Source organism: Tinamus guttatus, unplaced genomic scaffold (genome assembly GCF_059628265.1).
Source record: "Tinamus guttatus ecotype Peru unplaced genomic scaffold, ASM5962826v1 Tinamus_guttatus_pri_ptg000203l, whole genome shotgun sequence".
NCBI lineage: Eukaryota > Metazoa > Chordata > Aves > Tinamiformes > Tinamidae > Tinamus > Tinamus guttatus.
In genome coordinates this window covers 846,519-869,912 of record NW_028288737.1, presented here as the reverse complement: position 1 = coordinate 869,912, position 23,394 = coordinate 846,519, and the positions used below count along the sequence as shown (strand labels likewise).

General features: G+C 36.8%; 1 protein-coding gene across 1 annotated transcript in view; it reads right to left on the bottom strand.

Annotated features, from left to right (window-relative positions):
• Positions 1-23,394, bottom strand: part of PIEZO2 (piezo type mechanosensitive ion channel component 2) — a 280,266-nt gene that overhangs the window by 212,341 nt on the left and 44,531 nt on the right. The window contains exon 2 of the mRNA XM_088524117.1: positions 14,579-14,674. Within this exon, the coding sequence (XP_088380243.1) occupies positions 14,579-14,674 (96 nt within the window). The remainder of the gene's footprint in view (positions 1-14,578; positions 14,675-23,394) is intronic.

Below are 23,394 nucleotides of genomic sequence, written 5' to 3'. Positions count from 1 at the left end.
ACAATTATTTAAATACAGCTATAGCACCTACCATCTATGAGAAAGAAAAAGGAATCTTCAACATCACCACAAAATATTTCAGTTGTTGCTTATTTTTGTTATTTATTTCTTCATTTTTAAAGGTGATTTATTACACAATGACCTCTTCATCCAAGCACTTTCATTGAAAGAAATACACTCAAGGCAGCAAATTTACCTCCCTAGAGAAGTTATACTTGTCTATCACCCACACTATCTGAGGCAGGCTATGGCAAGACCTATTGGATCTGTTTGTCATTATCCTAAAAGTCAAAGTAGTGAATGGATCATTCCGGAGGGGTGGGGGGGTGGAAACTGCCTTCCCCAGATTGGAAATTCCCTCACAGTGTGCCAGAACACAGTGGCCCCACAGGGACACTTAAGTTGATTTCCTGTCTTTAGTCCTCACGGAGATGCTGATGAAATATGAACTGCTGTGAAATTCTCCAATGTAGAACTCAAAAAAAAGCGGCAAGGGAGAAGACCCATCAGTGCGAACATTCAGAAGATACTTCTTTAAGAAACTTCTGACCTTCCCAACAATCAACCACTGAAGCAAAGGTCTGTATCATGAAATGTTAAGTAGCAGCAAAAAGCTGATTTTTCCCACTCAACGCAACACTTTGATATGCATTAGAACCAATCAAATGGAGCCAAAAGGGACAGTGTGCCCCATTTAGAAAAAACAAAAACAAATATATTTTACCCTATTTTAGTCTTAGCAATATCCAAAGTAAACTTTGTGACTTTGTTCAACATCCTTCTAGAAAATAAACTGGAGCCATTTGCCAGCAACAGCCTATATATTGATGTGGTTCTAAAAGAAATGTGGAGGGTTTGAGTGGGAGACAAACTGTCAAACAACCACTAATTAGTTTTTATGATGTGACTCATAGCTTAGTAATTTCCCAGAATTTAATCACAGTGCACCCAGAAAGATCAATTAAAGAACAGGCTCAGAATTTGTTAGAGCCCTATGTGTAACCAAGGAAGGCAATGACCTCAGCAGCTCTGCCACAGAATTTTATGAATGAACAAAGAAAGGATTTAAAAGGTAAGTTAAATTCATCTTGTGTTTCCTTGCAGACCTCTTCATTGTTTTTCCAAAGTAGTGAGTTTCTAAAGTGAACCATTGAAACTGAAGGATTTCATGGTATAGTTACTGTTTATTTTACCAGTGCACTTACACACGTGATCATTATGTGTGTGACTTGAATTGCTCCGTTATTTTTAGTTAGATCTTCTTTTATGTTTCTGTCTATAAAAAAGGAAGGAAAAAAAATCAGAGCAAAAATAAATTCCTTTAGATTCCTGAACAGGCAACACCATATCACTCTATCAAAACGAGCAATAGGGAATTTAAGAAAAAAAAAAGACTTTTTTTTTTTCCTTTGTCCTTCCTCCTGCCTTCTTTCCATCAAGGATCCTTTTCAAACACAGAATGAAAATTCTGAGAACTTTCATTCACTTCTGAAAACGTTTACACATATTTACCTGATCTGAATCATCTTGCTGTTAATTTTGTTCTTTCATGCAAATTATACAGTATAATCCAGATGAGTATGGCATGGCTGTGATGAAAACTTCATGGTTTGCTTGTCTGTCTGTTTTTCAATTTGCAAAAAAATCTCTCAATAAATGCTCAGAAAGAAAAGGATTTAACTTTTTTTTTTTTTTTTTCTCCCGGCCAAATTAAATGAAACAATATATTGAACTGGTATAAAGACGTGACAGATTTTGGAGATCTGCTAACCCTGATATGATTATTTCAAATAATATTTGCATATTAAAAGCATTAAATGCATAGCCGTGCTTTTCCTTACAGCAATGTTCAGCCCTGGACTAAATACTTCACAGAGGAAAGTGAAAAAGAGGCAAAGGGTAAAAGAGAAAAGGGAGAGCAGGGGAGGAGGAAGGGAAAGGGAAAAGAAAAAGAAAAGAAAAAAGGAAAAAGGAAAAGGAATATGCTGTCTAAGAAAGCATAGAAACTTTCAAGTTGGTCCATATGCATTTAAATGAAAATGATTCTTCAAATAAAAATTCAACTCATCTATTAACCAAGCATACAGACAGACTTACTCTCTTTGTACCATTTTTGCTAAATACTTCCGCAATTCTGTTTGTGCAGCTACTTTGTGCAAAGAACAGAGGCTGAAACTTTGAAACATAAATGACAAATCGGTAGGCCAGAGGTTCTGTTTTAGAAAAAAAATAACTCACAAAAACAAACAAACAAAAAGGGCAGGAAGAACACCAGTGTTAACGAAAGTTCTCCTGGTCAGAAGAAAATGCAAGCACTTGCTGAGACCAGTCCACAGCAGTCAGGGTCGGGAGCATGATGGAAGCCCACACAGCCGAATCTGTTGCTACGATGTCACTGCTATGCGATACACAAGCCTGTTATATGACACTGTCATATAACTCAAATAGAGTTCTCTCAGATAGAGAAGACTTTGAATCTCGAATGTTTCTTCCTCTTCTCTTCCCTTTCATTGCAAATCCTAATGCAAGGAAGAGTTTGAAACCCAGATGGCTGCTCTGACATTCTCCAACTTCCTCAGATGAACAGAGCTCCTCAGATGCTGGGAGGGCATCAGGCCCTTGATTTTTTATGAATAATAAAATATTCACCAAGAGGGATTTGGAGAAGAGCAAGGATAGAGAAAAGGCACTATTAGCCGAGCACTCTTCGGATACAGGAGAACCAGATTCAGGTCTCTGCTCTGAATTAGAGCAGGATGTTCACAAATCTGCTTTGGGGACAACGCAGTTTAAAGCGCTCCTCCTCATCCGGAGACAGAACAGAAACATGTTGAGTAATGAGAAACTGCACACCTAGCTCTGCATCTGCACCAACAGCTTCATTTTCAAGAGTTCACAGCTCCCCTCAAATCGCATTACAGACCGAGTTTAAACGCTAATTATGGAGCATGTGCATATTAATTTTCTGCTTGCTTCTCTCCCTAAGTAATGGGAATGCTTTTAAATGCCTTTTGTTTGGTTTCTTCTGGGCTTAGCTGGTTTCTTAATATATTACAGGGCACTTCCTGCACTGCTTACAGAAGCAGATTTCCCACTGCTAGTGGGAGTTTTCCCTGAGTAAGGACAGCAGATTTGCTCCCCAGGGAGTAAACTGATCTTTGAATCTAGCTACCCTGAAGATATAGCGGAAAGAAAAGCAGATATGCCTCTTGTGCAAGGTTTGCTACTGTATTGCATCTTTGTCGGTTAACCCATCCAAGAAAAACAAAGATGAAACATTTTGCTGTAATAATCCTTTCAATTACGGCTCTCCTTCCAGTGAAACAGCTGCTTGCTACAATATACCTTTGTCAGGGAACTATTTATTTCCCAGAAAACATTTCTATAGTTGCTGTGACAGAAGTGATAAGCCAGATCCATGGAAGTAGCAGAAATGATAGAAGCAGTGAGCAAAGTCTGATCGACTCTACATTAGCAAAGAGGTACCTTCTCCAAGGGTACAACTCATTTTTCCCTCATGACAAAAAAGTCCACTCAGTTTAAAACACTTCTTTCTTCCTGGTGTCTCACTCACTACAAATGTTAGTGAAGCACAACTGCAATAGTTGCATAAACCCGTGCATGTGCATGGTTAAAAAGGAAACACAAACAAAAAAACCCAACCAACCAGACAAAAAAAATCCCACTCCAATAGCTTCTGTCTGGACCTGTGGTTTTTGCACGGGCCCTTAAAAGCCTTCTGGAATGCCAGTGTGATAAATATTTGATGGACAACCTTTAGCTTAATGACAGGATCAGGTACTTCTCTGGGAAGGGAAGGACAGATGAATCAGCACCTTATTAGTGCCCTCAGCTCAGCACATGTGTGCACACATACACTCTCGCCACACAGCCTGCTCAGTGACTGATGCTTATTTATTTCACTAACAACTCCAACTCACATTAACTGTCATCATGGAGTATAAACAGTAATGACACAAAGCATTATCATGAATAATTTAGTGCAAGTTTAGCGAGTGCTCGTAAATGAGCAGCTTCCTTGCTGCAAATTCAGTGTGCGCGATTGCGGCTCCATACTCCTTACATACATTTCAGCAAGAGGAGGGGACATCCTTCTTCCACCTCCATATTTCCAAGTGATCTGAAAACCTTCCTTAATAACTGTGTCTCCTGAAGCAGATACTTCTGCAAAACCAGGGAAATAAAGAGAAGCGTCTGCAGGTCAGAAGCCAGAAATGCAATAAGGTACCCTTACAGATATTTAGAGGATACAAACACTAAAACCCAAAAACAGCTCCAGATTCCTGCTCCCAGGCATGAGCTCCCCCTTTCTCCACCAATGCCAGACAGATTCTAAAGGTTCACCAAGTGCCAGATATATCTACCCCTCTCAGCAGACACATTTCAAGATGCCAGGGTTTGCATGGCCAGCCAGATTTAGAGTTCCTCCTCAAACTGTAACACTGAAATTCCGCCAAGGGTAATGCCCCAGAGCACCACTAATTTCGCACTCATGAAAAGAATAAAGAAATGGTCAATTCCTCAAGTAGTGGGAGCACAGATCACTACACTGTGATCAAGGAACAGCACCCTGACCCCCAAACACATAAATTCACACAACTAACAAGGAAAGACAGACCACTTAAAGCAAAAGGCGAATACACAAGCACAAAAGAAACTGCCACTATGACATGGTAAAGTTGTGTTGACCTACAGAGAAGTAAAAACTACCTAGATCTCTACCTAAGGCTCTCCAAATTCCTGGGGATTCAGATTCTGGATTCACATCTGTCACAGATACAGGATCAGCCATAACAAGTCAGCCTTAACTCTCTATTTTAATCAAAGAGGTCTAGATATCAAACACTTACTATGCTCTGGAGTCAGCACTGTTTTCCAGCATAACACACATGACATCTTTGGACAGGAGAGAGAAAATACAGAATAAAACTAAAACTCAGCATTCAATTTGAGGAACACATCAGGTCATTCTCTGGCTGCTCAGAACTCGTTTAAAATAAAAGGAGATAGGATGAGAAGGGAAATTCCGGAAGAAATATATATTATGTATGAACTTAAAAGAAATTCAGTTTACCTCAGTGGACTAATTTCTGGTATTATCAGACAGTAATTCATAGCAAAAAGCTGGTGCTAAGGCACAGCAATGAGAAGTGATGCTGACACCATCACCCACCTTGCTGGCTAAGACAGCCCTGGGCTCAATTCTTAATGCTTCTTCAGATATCTCATTAACTGAAGTACTGTGTGGAGGATTCGGGGCAAGCTTTACTGTCGGGTGACTATATTAATTCAAACAGGGCAGTATCAAGAGCACAGTAAATGGGAACACCTGCACTTCCCTTAAAATGTCACACACTGTCTTTATTGGAATTCCTATCACTTGTAGGTCAATCATAATAATAATAAAAACACATACTTAATAGGTTGTTGTTTTTTTCCCCCTCTACCTTTATGAGACCACAATTAAATATGGTAGCTCAAAATACAGTGGTATTAGAAATGGGAATAAGGGGACCATAAAGTTTTTAAAATAAAAATCAGATATAAGGAGCTTTATATTCTGCCTGCTATTTTATTTTCAAAATCTAAGCATATTCCTGTAAGAGAACCCCTCTTCCAATACACATGAATGTGTAGTTCTTCTGATTTTTGAACACAGTGCTGATGATGCCCCCAAATTTTCCAACACTGTCCATGGCCTCATCCAAGCCACTGGAAAGTTTCAAGCCTGCAACAGTTGATTGAGTCTAATGTAACTGCATAACCCACCAACTCTGGGTTAACTCTGGGGCAGTAACCCTCTGCCCAGGGACTGTTAAACCAAGACTATTCCTATGCCACAAGGTAATTAGGCTGACTGACTGCTGCTATAGCAGGAGAGAGCACCATGTATCCTGCAAAGCTGTGGTCCACGCTGAAGCCCTCCATGAAAAAAATTCTGTTGTCTTATGTCTCAAGTTAAAGTCTCAAGTCACACCCCAAATCATCTTTAGGAGGGCCAGCAAACCACCTGAGTGTTAATGTTCACCTAGGGTTTGCTGGAGATATTACGCATTTGATTTGGATCACATGGATTTGTATGTCTCAGCTGGGTCATCAAATTTTACTCTCTATTATCCCAAGTGACCACATGATATATTCTGGTTCATAAATGCATCATTTTCTGCTTGAACAGGATCTTTATCCTCACCACCAGAAGTTGAGATGTAGAAAATTCCTAGTCTGCAGACTGCCAGCCTGTATAAAGTCTGCCTGCTATGCTAGCATTCCCTTTTAACTCAAAAAGCCTTTTCCCCTCTCTGCTATCCTTTCTTCCTGGTACCACCATGTCCTTCAGACTTCAGTTGCCTTAAGATATCTATATACTCTTTTCTTCCAAATGTATTCTAAAGCGTGAAAAGTATGAGTTCACTGTGTTTAATCCTCAAGATCACTTTCCTGCCCTTTTTAAAATATATGAGTTAACGTTTTTATTCTTTGGTCTAGGGTACCACATTCACTTTCAGGAAGGAGATTACTCATCCTTCAAAACTTTATCATTTAAAGTCCTTGGATCTTACATTTCCCTCACAAACTAATTTTCCTTTTTTCAGCCTCCTTCCTAGTAGACCCTTTTGTCTTTGCCCATGATTGCCAGTACTGTTGTACTGCCCTTATTCAAAACTAGATTTTTTTTAGTTTTGACCATAGCTTGATTATGTTTAATTCCTACTCCAACCCCATTGTATTAGCAGCTAACACTTTTTAATTATTGAATATTCATGTAGTTAAAGACTTTTTTTATTCTTTGTTTTCACTTCCTTTGCAGAGTGTAAACTAGCTTGATTTTTATAAATTTTTCTTCATCCAGACGCTTCCTGACTTCTAAGATGGTTTCTTTACAGATTATTCCTTTTTTACTCATTCCTTGCAAATCCTCTGTTTATTCTCAATGCTCTTTGTGGGGGTGGCTGGTCAGAAGTTAGGTCTGGAGTTCACTCCTAAAAGCCACCATTGCTTAAGACGGAAGTTCAAGAAAGGTTATTGCATTTTTAACTAGAGAATGACACCGCATTCAAATGCTTGAGCTTTTCAGCCACTGTCTAGTTTCCCTCACCTTATTTTGCCTGCAAGGTTAAGAAAACCTTAAAGACTATTTTTTGTTAACTTTGGATGGCAAGTAGAATAGTGATGACCAACTCTGACGTCTTCAGTGCTTCCAAAACCAATTTTAAAATAACACCGCTTCTTCACAAGTCTACAATTGTTTAAGAAATTGTTTGCACTGGGTAAAGCTATGGCCGTACTTATTAGGATCATTCATCTCCCAATTCATAATATCCCATAACAATTCCACATTGATTTTATTGTCTAGTATTGCCCCAAAACAACCAGAAACCTGCCAAAATTTTACCTGTGTCCTGCAAGATAAATTTGAATTCAGAATGGTTTTACTATATTCACTGGTTCACTGGTTTGCAGAGCTAAAAAGCTAAATCATTGCTGAACAGATAGCCCAGCTCTCCAAATCACTGTCACACACCTATGGCAGGCAGCAAAAGGGTCCCCAAGGCAAAGTCCAAAAGCTAGGCTCACTTTTAATATACTGTCTATATATTGGGGGTCAAAATCAGTCATAGAATGGAATTGTGAGACTTTTCAATCATTTGTGCATTTACAAGCTAAGAAAGTACATGCAAGTTAAGTGGGAGTATTAGCTCTTCTTCAGAACTCAGAACGAGAAGCAATTCCTTAAGTTTTACTTCTCTGACATATTCAGCACCATTTTCCATCAAAACCTGTAGAATAACTTAATCAGAATTCATCTGTATGACATGATCCATACTCAGCCATATCCTACACTCCAAGATGCTGCTATTTTTATGTGATTTTGTGAAATTAATTTTCATAATTTCATTATTTAATTCAAATGAAAAACCTGACAAGGTCATTCTGAGTTTAAAGTCCTTTCACAACCACAGTAAACATACATTAGAACCCAAATTTGTCAAAGTGCCCGTATGTGGCACAGCACTCTTGTCAAGTCCTAGGCTTCAGGAGCTGAGTCTGAAGTACTCTTCTTATCCTTGTCTTCCTCTAACTGAGGACAGAAATTCCTCCTTAGGCTTTAGTGGAGCTAGTTGAGAGGACTGCTAGTTTAGGACAATCTCTTAATTTAGCATATTCTTTTTGGATTAGTTTCCATTTTTTTTCATTGCTACCTTCTGAATGTATGAAATAATAAAAGCTTTATTTTGTATATACTTTCTAGAAAAAAAAGAATAAACTAATTTTTAACGATTTTAACACTTGCATGAAGTAAAACACAAAAGGAAAGTCTAGAAAAGTGTATTTTATAAGCTGCATAATGTACAACAAGATTGATATGATTATGTGTACATGTAGTCTATTAAAAAAATAGTGTTACTGCCAAAACCAAAAGTTTCTGAGAGCTCTTCTCTGTTTATCTGAATTAATTCTCTATAAAATAAACTTGGTGTTTACCCATATCTTGAGGTAAAAAGGGAACTTTATTTCCCCTTTATTTACTGCTAGAATTCAATTAAATAATGAGATATTCAGTTTCAAGCTGTGTAGCACAAGGGAAGTAGGCTTGTGATCAACTTGAAATATTAACAAAATTCCTCACTTCTTCACTTACCACAACATATTTCATTTTCATTTTACTAAACTGATTTCAATTTTCTAAAACAAAAGGTCTTTTCCATTTAATTTAATGCATCTCTCCTCAAAAGTCACCCAGATCTGACTGCAAGACCTTTCTTTCAATGCCCTCTGTAGCAAAAGCATTATCCCTCTTTTCATTGAATCTCTTCCAAAGATCTGTCTTCCCTGACAAGCACACAGAAATAAGCCCATTTCAATTATTTAATTTGAAAATAGATTTCTAACTCTTTGATTATCCTTGTTTCTACAATCACTACATCCACTCTTTGCCTCATTGCAAGATTTCACACACAGCTCCAAAAACATTGCTGACACATAAAATAACAGTGAAAATGGAAACAGGTGATGCACCATCCAATCAAGAACTTAATGGGAGTCCCTGTTTACAATTTATTTAGCGGAGGCCAAAAAGTGAAATAACACAGAAACTATTCTTGATTATCAAAACTGTCATGTTTTGATGATAAATAATGAGAAAGTACACAGCATCATTCATTAAAAGTTCTCTGGCATGTAAAGTGAAAGAGGATTTCTGAATTGGTTAATTTAAAAATATTGCTTCATTTTTTACTCATCCGTTGCTAAAATTTCCATGACTAAGTACTCCAGGATTTGGCCCACTGATTTGAAATAACACACTTCACTATTCATTCCCATGAGAATACTTATAATGTTGAAAGTGGAGAAACCTAGCTGAGACACAGCATTTTGAGCCAAAAGATGTTTATGTAGCAGGTTGGCATGCCTCCATTGTAAAACACATGCACTATCCAGTAGAAATTGCATTTTTAATTGCTCAAAAGCATTTTCTGAGTTATAAATACACCTCCATACCAATGCTTCCAGCTTGTACAAAGGCATTCAGTACTATGAGGACAACACAAATAATTCTCTACTACTCTTTAGTCAGCATCTCTATTATTTCTCAGAGAACTATATATGAACTTAAGGACAACAAGTATTAAATCTTAAAAAAAAAAAAAAAAAAAAAAAAAAGGATAGTGTGAAGATTCCCCCAAATTACTGTAGGTGTGAGTTAAAAAGCTGCTAATAAAGCAGGTACTCTGTTGGACATATACATGGCAGTATTGAATAAGGTGTTCACATGATGGGGAAAAAAATAATATTAATTGAAAAAAAAAATCTCATCTGGATCAATACCTACCCAAAACCTCTTGTGCTATATTTGGTGACCCAGATCTGCCCCTGCAACCTTGCATCTTGCAGTTCTGTGCACATTACTCTAAATCACAAGCCCTTCTAAGTCCTTAACCAAAATTAACAGTTTTTGTTGTTGTTTTGTTATTGTTATTGTTTTGTTTTATTGTTTTTGCTTTACATGTTGACTGGCTACAAAGTCCTGTTTATTCATATCTAAGACAATATAATTTATTAACTGAAATAAAGGAAAGTTGACAAACTAAGTAAATGCAAATTCATCTCTGTTACAGAAAAAAAAGTCACACAAAACAACTATATAAACTATTTAAACAACTATTAAAACAAGCTACTGATCCCAGACAAGACAAATACAAGTAGGCACATAACAGCTTTTCTATTACCAAGCCCTTGCTATGGACAGCGATCTCACTGTAGACGATACTAGAAAGAGGCAAAAAAATACTAAAGGAACAAACTTGCAAAGTCATATGATTTTAAGTGGCAATTGTACAGCAAGTTACATTGTATGAGGCTTTTAGTGGCATTCGGACTATTTCAGAGAGGTTGGGTTCCTCCCCAGTCTAGCGTTTCTAACCTTTCAGGGTATAAAAAAAAAAAAAAAGAAAAAAGGAAAAAAAAGAAAAGAAAAGCTAATCTAGCTGACTCTGTCCATGACAGACATGACAGATGATGGGGATTTGCAACCCTATAGCTAAGAAAGCCAAAGTTTGGTGGTGAGAGTTAGTATGAACTGAGTAACTGTAAGAAGGTGATGAAATGCAAAAACAGAAGGAAGTGCAAGAGGTAAGGATGCTGGTCAGAGATGTGGTAGCTGGTGAGCTGAGTTAGTCATGAGAAGACAAGGAAAGGAAAGCTTTGTGAACTTAGACCAACAAGTTCAAAAGACTAAAACGACTTACTAAAATAAAGCAAAGACTTTATGAAAAATTATGTCTGGAACAAAACAGAACTCAAAGAGAGGACTCAAAAATGTTATTTAAGTAAAGGAATTGAAGTAGATTTTTTTTAAAAAAAAGAGAAGGAAAGCAAAATATACTGCTACAGCAGCATTTATTTTTTCTATTTGGAATAAAATTTGTCTTATTTAACTTTTGACTCTTTGATTTAATAGTGGTTTGGCTGTTTTTAGTTAAAATAGTTATAGATTTCCTTTTTCTCTCCTATTCTCTGGACATGAAAAGTCTCTCAACACTTTATAGAAAGAAATATTGTCATGTACAGACACATAGTTTAAAAGGTGACAGAAATATGGGGCCAAAATGTTTACATGCAGGCATACGGAAAATATATAACAAAGTTATTTTTGTGAACACTTCATAATATGCAATATGAGAAAATATGTTGAGACTGAAAACATTCTAAAAAAGGATTCTCCTCTAAAGAAAGATATCTGCCATCAGTGCCACAAACCAGGCTTTTGGATGTCTATCAAATCACACAGGAATTACTTTTAATCAAATATATTTATTTTTTTTCTTAGTCTTTGGAAGGAGAGGATTAGGGTGTCCCTCCACAATCACTCTTGGCATCTAGAAAATGGCTCTATTTATGCTGTCAATCATTCTTCCTGGCACAGAACGAGCAGCAAACGTAAAACACGCAAGATCAACATAGTAACTGAATATTAGCTGGGAAGCTGCACCCGATTTCCTCTTTGAAGCTCAGTGCTTCCCTCTAACCTGTCACCTTCAACACTTGTAAGAGAACCTAGCTTCCAGCAGGGCACTTATTTATGTTTCATCCTTGCACTGTCACTGTAATTAAATGACTGACAACCTTACCTAGAGTGAGATTTTGTGCTACCTTTTATGCTTATTTTATTCATCTTTTAGCTCTGTTTTTACTGGCTTTGGTGGGTACTTACCCATCAACATAAACTAAGCCCACCCACTTGCTATGAGTCCTTGCCAAGAGACGAAATGTTTCTTCGACTGCTAGAAATTGGGTGGCAAAGGGTGTGGGAAATTAGAAGAGCATGGAGGGACACGATAGAAAATACACAGTTAAAGGAACGAAATGCAGTTGTTAGGCAGATCTCTCCCAGTTCTGTACCATGAAGATGGCTTCTGCCTCAGTTAAAGAGGTGACAAATTTGAAGTCTACTTAATGGCCAGATCTCAAAATAAATCCAGTTCTAATCTGATACTTGGCCTTGTTTCACAACTCTGCCAAGACATTTCAAATGCAATTCTTCAAGGCCCCAAACTTGGCCTAGCTCAGGTCCACTCCAGGAAATGTTTGGATATCTGACTTTTAGCTATTTATTATCTGTACCTGTTTATGAGTAATATTTTGTAATAACACCATCCTTGTTCAATTCTTTACACTTCTTTGCCTTTAGCCCAGGTGTAGAGACCGTATATATATACCATGAAAAGTAATAAGTGTCTTGGTCAGTTGATGCTACTGACACAATTACAATAAATAATTGTAAAGTAAAACCAAAATAGGAATGCAAAACATTCATTTGATACACTCCCTCTTCTAAAAGGACCTAGCCTGAGGCATGTACTGTGGCACGATATCATTTTGGTAAGTCACTTCAAGGATTTTCAAAGGGATCAGCATTTACGGGAGCTAAAATAAAAATGAGTGAGGCATTATAATGAGAATAGGTCAGGATACAATTTCCAGAACACAAATCTAACTCCAACTTGTCTCTCCTCTTTTCCTTTAGGGGAAAGCTCTCTTCCTTATGTGGTATTCCCTATACACAGAGTGGGTAAGAAACTGCACCCACTGAAGCTAGATACACCAATAAATGAAACACAAGGCTTTTCTTTAGTTTTATTTCCTTCCTCCTCAAACTAATGTTAGTTGAGAAATATTAGTTAGAACAGATAAAACAAAAGTTATAATTCTACATGTAAAAATAAAGATCAGCATTGTCACTGTGTGCCATATATTAACAAATAGTTCTTCAGATACTCTTGAAACTTTTGCTTTCTCTCTTCATTGTCTCCATTAATGAGAAAAAAAGAAGGATGGCCTGTGGAATCACCCTAACACAAAACTTGAGACATCCCAACAATTATTCTTGAGGAATTCAAAGAAAGCTTGACACATTTCTTTCTTTCTTCAGAAGCGGACAAATGGCTATGTTTGTAAGCAAGATGCTTAAATGGATGTTTAGAAGGAGAACAGTTCAAAAATTACCTGAAAACAAAAGCTTATTTATCACTTAACATGCTGAAAGTTGCCTGTTTGGTATGAACATGTTGCTGGGTCAAATCACACTGACCTCTTTAGATAAGAAAAAATATCAATTTCTCTCGTCTAGTATTTCAATGAAGGGCATACAAATGAAGAAGAATCAGTTAGCATATTTACAAGATCTTCTCAGGAAACATGAACATATTTGAATTGAGAGGTACTTCCAAATGCTACCCTGGCAGAAGTAAACCCAGGGTAATGTTGCCCAGGAAAGCACAAAATGTGCCAAATGGAATTTGCCAAGAGCAAAGAAGCCAAACCAGAATGGAGGACTGACTTCCAGGTAAACTCATGAAAATTAGCTCCATAAAGGTCTGGTGGAGCCTTCTGGTATGCCAGCTGCAACCCCAGATTTAAGGACAGCATCCCACTCTTAACACTAACCCACTAACAATCTGGGTAAATCTCAGAGAGAACCTGTAAACTCAGAAGTTGTTATATTTAGGGTCTAGTTTTTCCAAAGCATTTCTGGAAAGAACTATGTTGATTAAAAAGGTCTCAATTTCCATCAGCCATGTTGGTGGATTTGTGAGTAAGGTGATTCTACCAGCGAGGTACCAGACATAATTTCAGTACCTATTTTAAAAGTCTCCTTTTTGTTTTTGGTGTCATAGAAGAATTTTACTTTCTGAAAGAGACTCTTCACATTGTTTCTATCAAAAAGGATGAGCAATATGTGCATTTGACTTTAGCACTGTGTGATATTATTGTTCATACTGGTCTAAAAGAGAATAGGGAAAACAGGAACTGTTTTATAAATGCAGTTATCTGAGCAAACCAGATCGGCAAATACATAAGATCCCACCCAAAAGGCTGCTATGTGAAAAAGACCACCACTAAATATTAATCTATGATCATATTCTCACAGTAAATTCCACCAACAGATCACAAATCCTAAAATTTTCATACGATTATATTGCCATTTCTGTTAATTTTCAAGAAGTCAGTCCCTTAAATGTATAACGTATATATGGCCCCTTACATACAGTAGGTATCTAATAGTTCTCCTGTCTTTACAGCTTTGCATAACTGATTTCACATTTTAGACAGTAAAAGTTTGATTTGTATGTGATATATTGATGCTTGAATACCTAATGTATATAGATATTTGTCATCTCATAAATTATTTGTCATAGTTATTTGTCATTTGCTATAGTTATTTGTCAGCAAGCACACAGTTTATGATAGGCTGGCTTTGGGGGGCTTTTGAAAAGGTCATTTTTCACCGAGTGTACCATCCTTCAGAATTTCAAGTAAAATAATGCCATAAAAAGCACTACCAATCCCATCACCAGGCTGCCCAGGTGCACCTTGGGGCGAGGACTGCAGCTGGTGTTGAAGGCCATTCAGCGCCAAAGTCAGCATAAACTACAGGGCCAGTAGAATAAGAGTATGTACTACAGAGCAATGCAACCACCCTTGTGTCACCTCATTCTATCAGTGAGGCTTTCGCAGGTCCCTCTACACCTCCAGGATGAACCAAGGAACATCTTACCTTGCATTGTGGCTTTTGTGGGTTCTGAGAAGAGAGGAATGAGCAGGAGGTAGATGAGGTAGACAAAGGAGAGCCCATTGTAACGGAACGCACAGGCTGCAAGGGAGGGAGAGAAGAAAGAGCATAATGCTTAATCGGCCTGGGATAACCAAATTTAACAACACAACACATTCACTGTTTGAGTTTCCTGTGTATTTTAGAGGCTTTTTACCATTTATTTAAATCATTTCTATACAAGTATTCAAGTTTCTGCTTAGAAAATTATTTAAATTGAATACACTCTTGAGGTATGTTTGCAACAATATATATTTTGAGGTGAGCACAGAAGATACATCTAGGCTCCAAAGACTTTGTGTATGACAGTCATGTGGTCTGTTACCTGAACTCTTTATTTTCTGCATCTGTAAACTCATGAAACCATGAAACCACAAAAATATATAAAGAAAAGTGATGGCTATATGAAGATTTCAAATTACAGTGCTCCCAAAGTCATCTTTTAAATAATAATGTCAGTTAATTAAAGAGCTATTTGAATTTTAGTGCCACCTATTTGTTTGCTCCCCAAGAAGTTCCACCGAAATAATTTTGATCTACAAAGGAAAAGCACTTGATTGCAACTTGTAACTGGTGCTATACAATTCTTCTGAAAGAGAGAACTCGCTGTTCTGCTAACTTTGCGTCACATTTCCGCTTTAATTTTATAAATTTAGCCTAAGTGTATTTTCTTGAAAGCATCAGGTCAGCAGGCTATTACAACAAACAACAATATTGCTACAATTAGCTACAACTAAAAAAAAAAAAAAAAAAACACTACAGCATCATCCATAATTACACTGTACAGCAGATGTTGAAATATTATGAGACCTACCACATTCAACAGTTCCCATGAGATAAACCAATGGTAGTAGAGTGCGCAGATGAATTAACCTCTACATTTATTGACTCATGAAATGTAATATCACCAAATCAGTTTTCTCAGCTATGCCCAAAGTGATTTGGTTTTGGAGGAAAGAGAGAGCCTTAGTTCTGCTAGAAATGTTTTCCTGAAGAAACAAGGTTCTTCAGCCAACACTCCATGAAATTTTTTGAGACTCTACCAAGAACGAGTTAACAATTTTAGTCTTAATTAGTCCTCATCCTCATCCCATCTATCCCTTCTATCTATAAATTCATGCAAAGTTTCTCTATTAACAAACAAATCCATGCAATAACTGCAATTTTTGTTTCCCAAACCAACCAATGTTTTAACACCAGGCTCCATTTCTCTGTCAATCCATATAAAAAGGCTTTGTACTCCATGTCAGCAACTTTACTAGGGAATCTGTGATCTGTAAGGGTAAGTCTGGCAACAATGAAGGAAAAGTAAAATCTATGCTCTACTTCTAAACTAAAATGATTCTGCCACCGGCCTTCAAATAAATTGACCAAAGACTAAAAAATCTACCAAAGCTTAACAGAAGCCACTTTGGAGTGAACACCAGAACACCAAATAAGCACACATTTGTTTTTAAGATTTTCGACCCAGGAAGGCTATTTCTATTGGTAAATGCTTGAACTCCCTTTATAGCCACAGCCTCTAAAGGACATCTGAAGAATACTCTGTTCCTTAAAGACACCTGCAAGAAAAAGGAAAACAGAAAATTCCCAGAGGGAATCTAAGTGATTATCAGAGCTTGAAAGTACTCAGCAATGGGGGAGGTCAGCCTTGCTACCACGCACATACTCTCAGGGTGCTCTGCAGAGGAGCAGAGGATGTGTGGCAGCTGACTGTGGCCTTTCTAGAATGGATGGCAGTGGTCCAGCTCAAAGAGGACATTCCTGAGACCAGAACAAATCCATAAATCAACCTTTTCTCAAGTTTAATTTGGGGCAGGCAGAAACTCTTCAACATCAATAGAAAAAGGTTCGACAGTGAGAGGTTCAAGCCTTTCACCAATGGTAAGGACAAGGGAAGGAATGAACATTCTCCGTCATTCTAGTAGCAGCTTTGCTGTTGTCTTGTTATTGCAGAGACCCAGAAAATCCTCTTTTAATCATATTAAACAGCTTAGCTGATTTCAATGCAATGTTATACATATTTTCTTCTAATAAAATTCCCAGAATGGAGATTGCTACACTTTTAGTACAGTGCCTAAACTCAGTTTTCTCAGAGCAAGCTTACAAACAGCAGCTGTACGCTTTAGATCCTCTTCTCTGTCAGCAGTAGATCAGTGAAAGCCTTGGTAACAAGTCCATGCCAAACACTGAGGATCTTTACTTAAAACCAAATATCCTTTATCAAACTGATAACTTTGCCTAGATTTTGCTTGGAAAACCTGTTTATTTTAGCAGTTACAAGAGCAACAGCAGTGAATGTCTCAGAAATAATAAATTTAAAAAAGAATACAGCCACAACGTTAAGTTCAGTCTATTCATTATTTTCATATCTGGTTTCCTGATCTCCATTCATCTAGTAAACTCTTCTGAAGAAATTAGTGTCTAATAAATTTAATGTGCTAGGTAAAAAAAAAAAGCCAATGCCTTTTTAGCAAGATAAAAGATCAGGAAAGAGCAACTGCAGTATACCTGTATATTTATTCTGCGTTGCAATATTATTTGACAAAGAAATTGGTTCATAACTGCTAATACTCAGGACTGCCAAGAACAAGTAGTTGGACATAAAATTATTAGTGATAGAACAAAGGAAGACCCAAGGACGCAGATGAACCCCACATGTTCACCACCTCTGGTATTATTTAGCAAAGGTGACTTGTAATCATATGTCCAACACAGCATCAAGTCTCCTTTGATGTCAGTGGGATTCCAGAAACACAATGAATAAACATAGAAATACATTTCTCAGAAAACTGTGTGATATAGCAATTTCTCTATATTTGGCTTATATTGGTTAGTCTAAACACTAATCTGTTGTGCAACAAAAATAATGAAAGCTTAACTTTTTAGTCTTATTACCTTTTCTCTAAAATGTTTTCTCAATCAGTATAATTAACTTCAGAGCAATTATACCTGAGCTATATTGCCTTGGTATTTACTGCTTTCTATTGCTGGACCTGAGGAGATTGTGTTCTTGATAACTTTTTTTTCTCCAACTATAAATTGGTCTACTGAAAGACACTGATTCTCCATACAAACCTTCCCTTGCATTTTTTTTTTCATATGCAATGTCCAGCAGAAATGTAAAAATATTTTGAAGCATTGGATAAAAACAAATATTTCCTAAATCAAAAGTGTTCATTTCATTAGTATCCTGTTGCCTTTCAAACAGGCAACCTACAACCGTATCCAGGAGATCCTTCCGTTTATGACTTTCAGAAACATGGATTTTCCTAAAAAGAACTCTAAAGAAAAAGCTTTAGTGGGTAAATGTACCATACATGCACAGCCCACATATTCTTGTTCCTTTTGAGATTTTTCTTTTTAACAACATTTCTCACCATGGTTTCTAGCAGCGTCTAGTCACAAGACTCCAGAAGCATTATTTTTCTGTCTGATGTTCTGCCACTGCTTGGGATCCAGTTATAGCAACAATACAGAATTGTAAAATGATAGTAAAAACATAGCTATTGATATACTACACATTACTGTATTAGACGTAAACTCAGCTTCTTATTATTAGCTTAATTACTTTAGATCAAGAAGTGAAAGTTTTGTAACACACAACTGATTCATTTCTTCATAAGTGGTTATTTGATATATTTCTTCTTTAATGCATAGCATGCTGTAAGTACCATCTTTAAACTCAAGATCAGTAAGTCACCTAGGACAATTACAAAAATCTGTATCCCAAAGCAATCAGAAAAAAAAAAGTGGAAAAATAACATACAGATACTTAAAATTTTCTTATAAGAAACATGGCACACTGACAATGTGCCAAAAAAGACAGTTGTAGAATATCTCATCTTTCTGGCATCTGGTCATTTTTTCAAACAGGTAAAACACTACAGTCACAGATAAATGAGACTAGCCTGTTTTACAATGTCCATAAAGGTATTCATAACTCATTAAGCTAGCTATATGTAATACATATCTTAAATATGTATATGTGCATCTACAAATAAAGAAAAACTAACATTTTTGTGAGTAATGGAGAACAGAAATCCGCTTCACCTCACATAGGTAAAAATTCCTAAGTAAGTGGAGTTCCGTAATTATAATACAAAATGCTTCCAATTATTATACTAGAATCACTGCAGCAAATACTAATGTTCAAAATCTTAAAAAAGGCCCAAGACTAAGTAATATTATTAACATAATGAGCTTTATTTCATTGCTTAAGAGTAATTCCTTAGATATTAATTAAAGTCATTTTATGGAATCTCATGTATTTCCCTGATTTCAAAAAGTCTTAAATTCTGGGAATAGGACATACTTTTAAGTGAAATCATTTTCAAAAACGTGTTCTTTCTTTTATTAGGTAATACATTTTATTGCTCCATATTTAAATATTACTGCAAATACTAATAATGAAAATATTTCTTCCTAAACATCCCGAAGTGTAGTATATATGTGTTCTGCATATACACATTCGAAGAAAAGGAGTTCCCTGATGGCCTACAATTTTTAGCTTGTTGAAGATAATGTTTGCTCAAACTGTTTTACTTTTCAATCATGATTTTAACATAGAATTATAAAAGAATATATAGATTTTGAATGCTGATTGCAAGTTGGAAAATTTAACTTATTCATAAAATAGATACACACAGTATGCATCATACGAAATCAAAAGGCATCTCACAAAAAAAATGATCCTAAATCACATGCCATAATGAAACTTTGCCCTTTTAGTTTTTAATATTCATTATTTACAACAGCCATAGAATAACACTTTTGAACGCGAAGAAATCTTTTTGGACACACAACCAGGTTTCTACAAGTAGGCAATGTATTTCTAAATGAACATCCAAATTCTAAGAGTTGTAATACGCAATTATTTCAGGTTTACTACAAATCGTAGCTTGTATTTCTTTAACTTAAGAGGATAATTAATATAGACTTTGTATTTCATCCATTAAATAAGAAATATTAGAAGGCAAGAAATATGGCCTGCAGGGTGGTGGGGAAGGAATCTGCACAGAGTAGTGAGCAGTTTTTTCAAAAGTGGAGACTATCTGTTCAAAAGCAGCATTTAAAAGTGCATTCCCACTAACAGAAGGCTACTGACTTCTCATTTGTAAGCTGTTACAACAATGACAACAGAGGAAAACGGACATGTGAAGACAATGAATCATCCACTCTCCTTTTCTGACTTTATCTTACTAAAAAGTCACTTCTAATATTGTAAAAGAATAATGTACTGCTTGTCTGTTTAAGAACTATGGAAAAAAGGATTTTTTATTACATTTTTACTATAGGCCTGAAAATATTATACATTATTCTTACGTTATCCTCTCTGGACTAATGCGTGCACAGTACTATGTGTATTAGCATGAGTAGGAGTCTATTCGGCCAACTACAATGAAGTCATATTTCTTCTACTTTCACCAGGATATTTCATAGTGTTTGCATCTTGTTTAACAACTTTACAGCTGCAAGATTATTAAGAAAGCTCTGCAAGGATATTCCTCAGGAAAGATTGCTACCTTTAGGCTAAAATTTGATTTAACATTCATGCTTATTTTTACAGTAACAGAAAAACCATTCAACAAAAATGTTCATTGGGAAAAAATGCTGCTGGCAAAGTTTTTAACCCAGCGCAGGCGAAGGTTCTTGGCTGAAAGACAGAGCTGATGCTGTCCACACATTATAATACCCAGCTGATCCGAAATAAATCTCTAAAAGCAAGGGGCCAAAGAAGGTGAGAGGAAGGGAATAGGTAGCTGATTGATCTCTGAAATCACTTGGTCTCAAGGAGACCAAGCGTCCAGTCCTTAAAGCTATGAAAGCTAAGCACCCGATCCCTGAAGACCACTATGAAACTGCAGTCTCTAAATCTACAGTTTTGTATGGTTATCCCAAAAGAGAAAGCTTTAAGTTGCAAAATAATATAAAATTTTCTAGCATTTATATCCTCCAAGTTCTGAAAACTCCAATTAGCAGCCAGTTCATGTGACTAAAATATACTAAAATGGACAGTCTTCCCTCATAGGTGCAACACTGAATCAGACAATGGCACATTCACAAGACTATGCGGTTCTGGCACTAAATACTAGTCTACCACCAATGACCACCTGCAATATGAGGAGAAATGGGTGAAGTTTCCCCAGGATGATCTGTAAGACAGTGTCATAAGGAAATCAGTATTTGGCCTGTGCTGCCCTGCGCTAAGACAGTTGCTAGCCAGTTCCCATATTTTCCACGCTATGCAAGGGTTTTGCTTTTGTATGGTTTATAATAATCTGATTGGATACCAAAAGCTGACTAACCACACGTCCCAAGTTAAGCCACGTAGACTCTCCATTCAAGAGACTAGTTTTCTTCTAAAAAGTCAACTGTTAAGAACAAAAGTACATGAGAAACTACCAATGGTATTTTCGAAAACATATTGGGACATCCTCCCAAAGGCATGAAGATGTTACTGAATCACTGAGTTGGAATTTAACCCACTAAAGCGATAAAAGGGAATATCCACCCCCACCCCAAAATAGACACTTCAATTCTAACTTTAAAAGAATGTAGTCTGCTAGTGGTAGTCCACCACTGCAGAAACTCTACCAAACCTTTCTTTTCATTTTGCACGACAATCAGTTAGGAGATGCAAGGACACAGAAAAATTTTCACCTTCGTGGCTCTTATTTAGCACAAGACAGGATGGTGTTTTTGCCTAGGCATCTTGCCCGAAATTCAGTATACAGAAGTGCTGCCCTAAATTAAGGCACTATTGAACAAACTCTAAATTGGTGCCTTCACCCCAAGTTGCGCACACACAACCTATTGCACAGCTCAGTAAGGTCCAGTGCCTCACTGAAATGTTAGGATTTGCTCTGGTTTATTATTTTGGGCAAAAGGAACCATTACAGTTTCTCCTCAAGTCTATGCATTTCTATACACCAAATCAACCTACTCTGCAGTTCCAAATATAAAGGTAGCTTCCACTGCTGGTAAGTGCTGCAGGAGTAATAGTTCATAACTTCTGGGTAATGTTTCAAAACAGAGCATAGCAGAGCAACTATACAAGGGCTCAGCAAAGAAAATTCACTTAAAATACTGAAAGAGAGAAGGCCATTTAAAAATACAGAAAAGGAACATTTTCATATGGATAGAGCAGGTCACAATTGATTAAACAAGTCTATTTGACACGTATTTGTAGCTACAGGAAGCTTTTTTCTAGTAACACCATAGCTTAATATCGACCAGGAAATGCGAGTTAGTTTTCCTGCTTCTTGCATGGGTTCATGCATGTAGTTGTCTTTAAAACCAACCAAAAGCCATGTGTGCATGCATGCACACACACCTTTGGAAAACTCTGTCCTGTAGTATTTCCTTACAGTTCTTAGTGCCGTGGCTACAAGGGGCAGGTGTACGTAAGAAGAAAGTCCACCTAATCTCACATATTATTGAAACTGCAAAATCCAGATGGTTGTGCATCACTTTGATAAGTTTTGAAATTGTTTATGAAATAATTTATTATGAAATTATAAAATATTTTATTACTAACATAAAATAATGTATTATTGAATAAAAAGTTAAGTTCGTTCCCTGTTGTTTAATTAAAAAGACCCATTATAAAATAGAGACAGAAGAGAACCTGTCAGAGAAACACAGCCATCACTCTCATCTCTTTTAATATTATGAGCCAACTGCCGTCTGAGTGCCTCTGACAGCAACCCTCACGAGTCCAGCTCAACTTAGTGAGGCAATCCCAAATCTCATTAAGTTTGTGTGGATTTCCCACCTATATTATATCTGCCCATGACTGACCAGATGTAGGGTAAATGGTAACAAGACTCTTAAAAATTAAGGTCCATTTTTGCAATTAATGTCTTACCAGTTTCTGAAAAAAAGAAATTAAGAGTTGTACTATAAATTATCACTAGTTCTAGGGTTGGTGGGGGGATTTTTCTTTTCCACATTTATTAACATTTTCGTTTAGTCTTTCAGAAAGACTCCTATTTTTCTCCCAAGGCTCCTTACAATCTCAGGGAAACAATTGCCAGCCTTATAATATGAGATAATAACTTGTAAATAATCTTTTTTTTAAAAAAAAAGAATAAAGATCTTAAAAGTGAACAAAATCATTCCTCTTGTGGAACTATACATTCTAACAGGGATCTGACAGGCATAACATCTGGCTAGCTTGAGCTACCTGCAAACTCTATTTCTTCCAATGGAAATTCAGAGGAGGAGGAGAAGTCTTGGCTCACTCTTGCTCTCACTCACTTTGGAGTAATTCCACCTTAAAATAATGGTCATGACAAGTGAAAATTGGAATTATAGGCTGTCATGCAAGATATTTGGGTGAGATAAATGTAATCCAAACATCCTGATATGAGCAAATGAATGGTTATAGCAAATGAATAGTTATAGGCTTAGAGCCTACATATCTGTGTTAGTTAGTTCACGACAAGCTACTTTTAGAGCTAGAAGCAGCACAGCTACATCAGCAAATGCTTCTTCCAGATTGAACGGCTCCGTTGCTAATACTGCATTGATGCAGCTCCCCTGCTCTCATCTAGCCTTTCTGCATGGTGCTGCTGCCCTGGGCAGCATTCCTATCTAGCATGTGTTAGAGCCAGGCTGAAAACTCTATTTCTGGGGGGGGGGGGGGGGGGGCAGGGGGGAAGAAAAGAAATCTGTGAATGTTTTGATAAACTGATAAATACTATGTACTTGGTTTATGTCAGCATTTCTACAGTCACATTTTTCCATTGGCCAGTGTT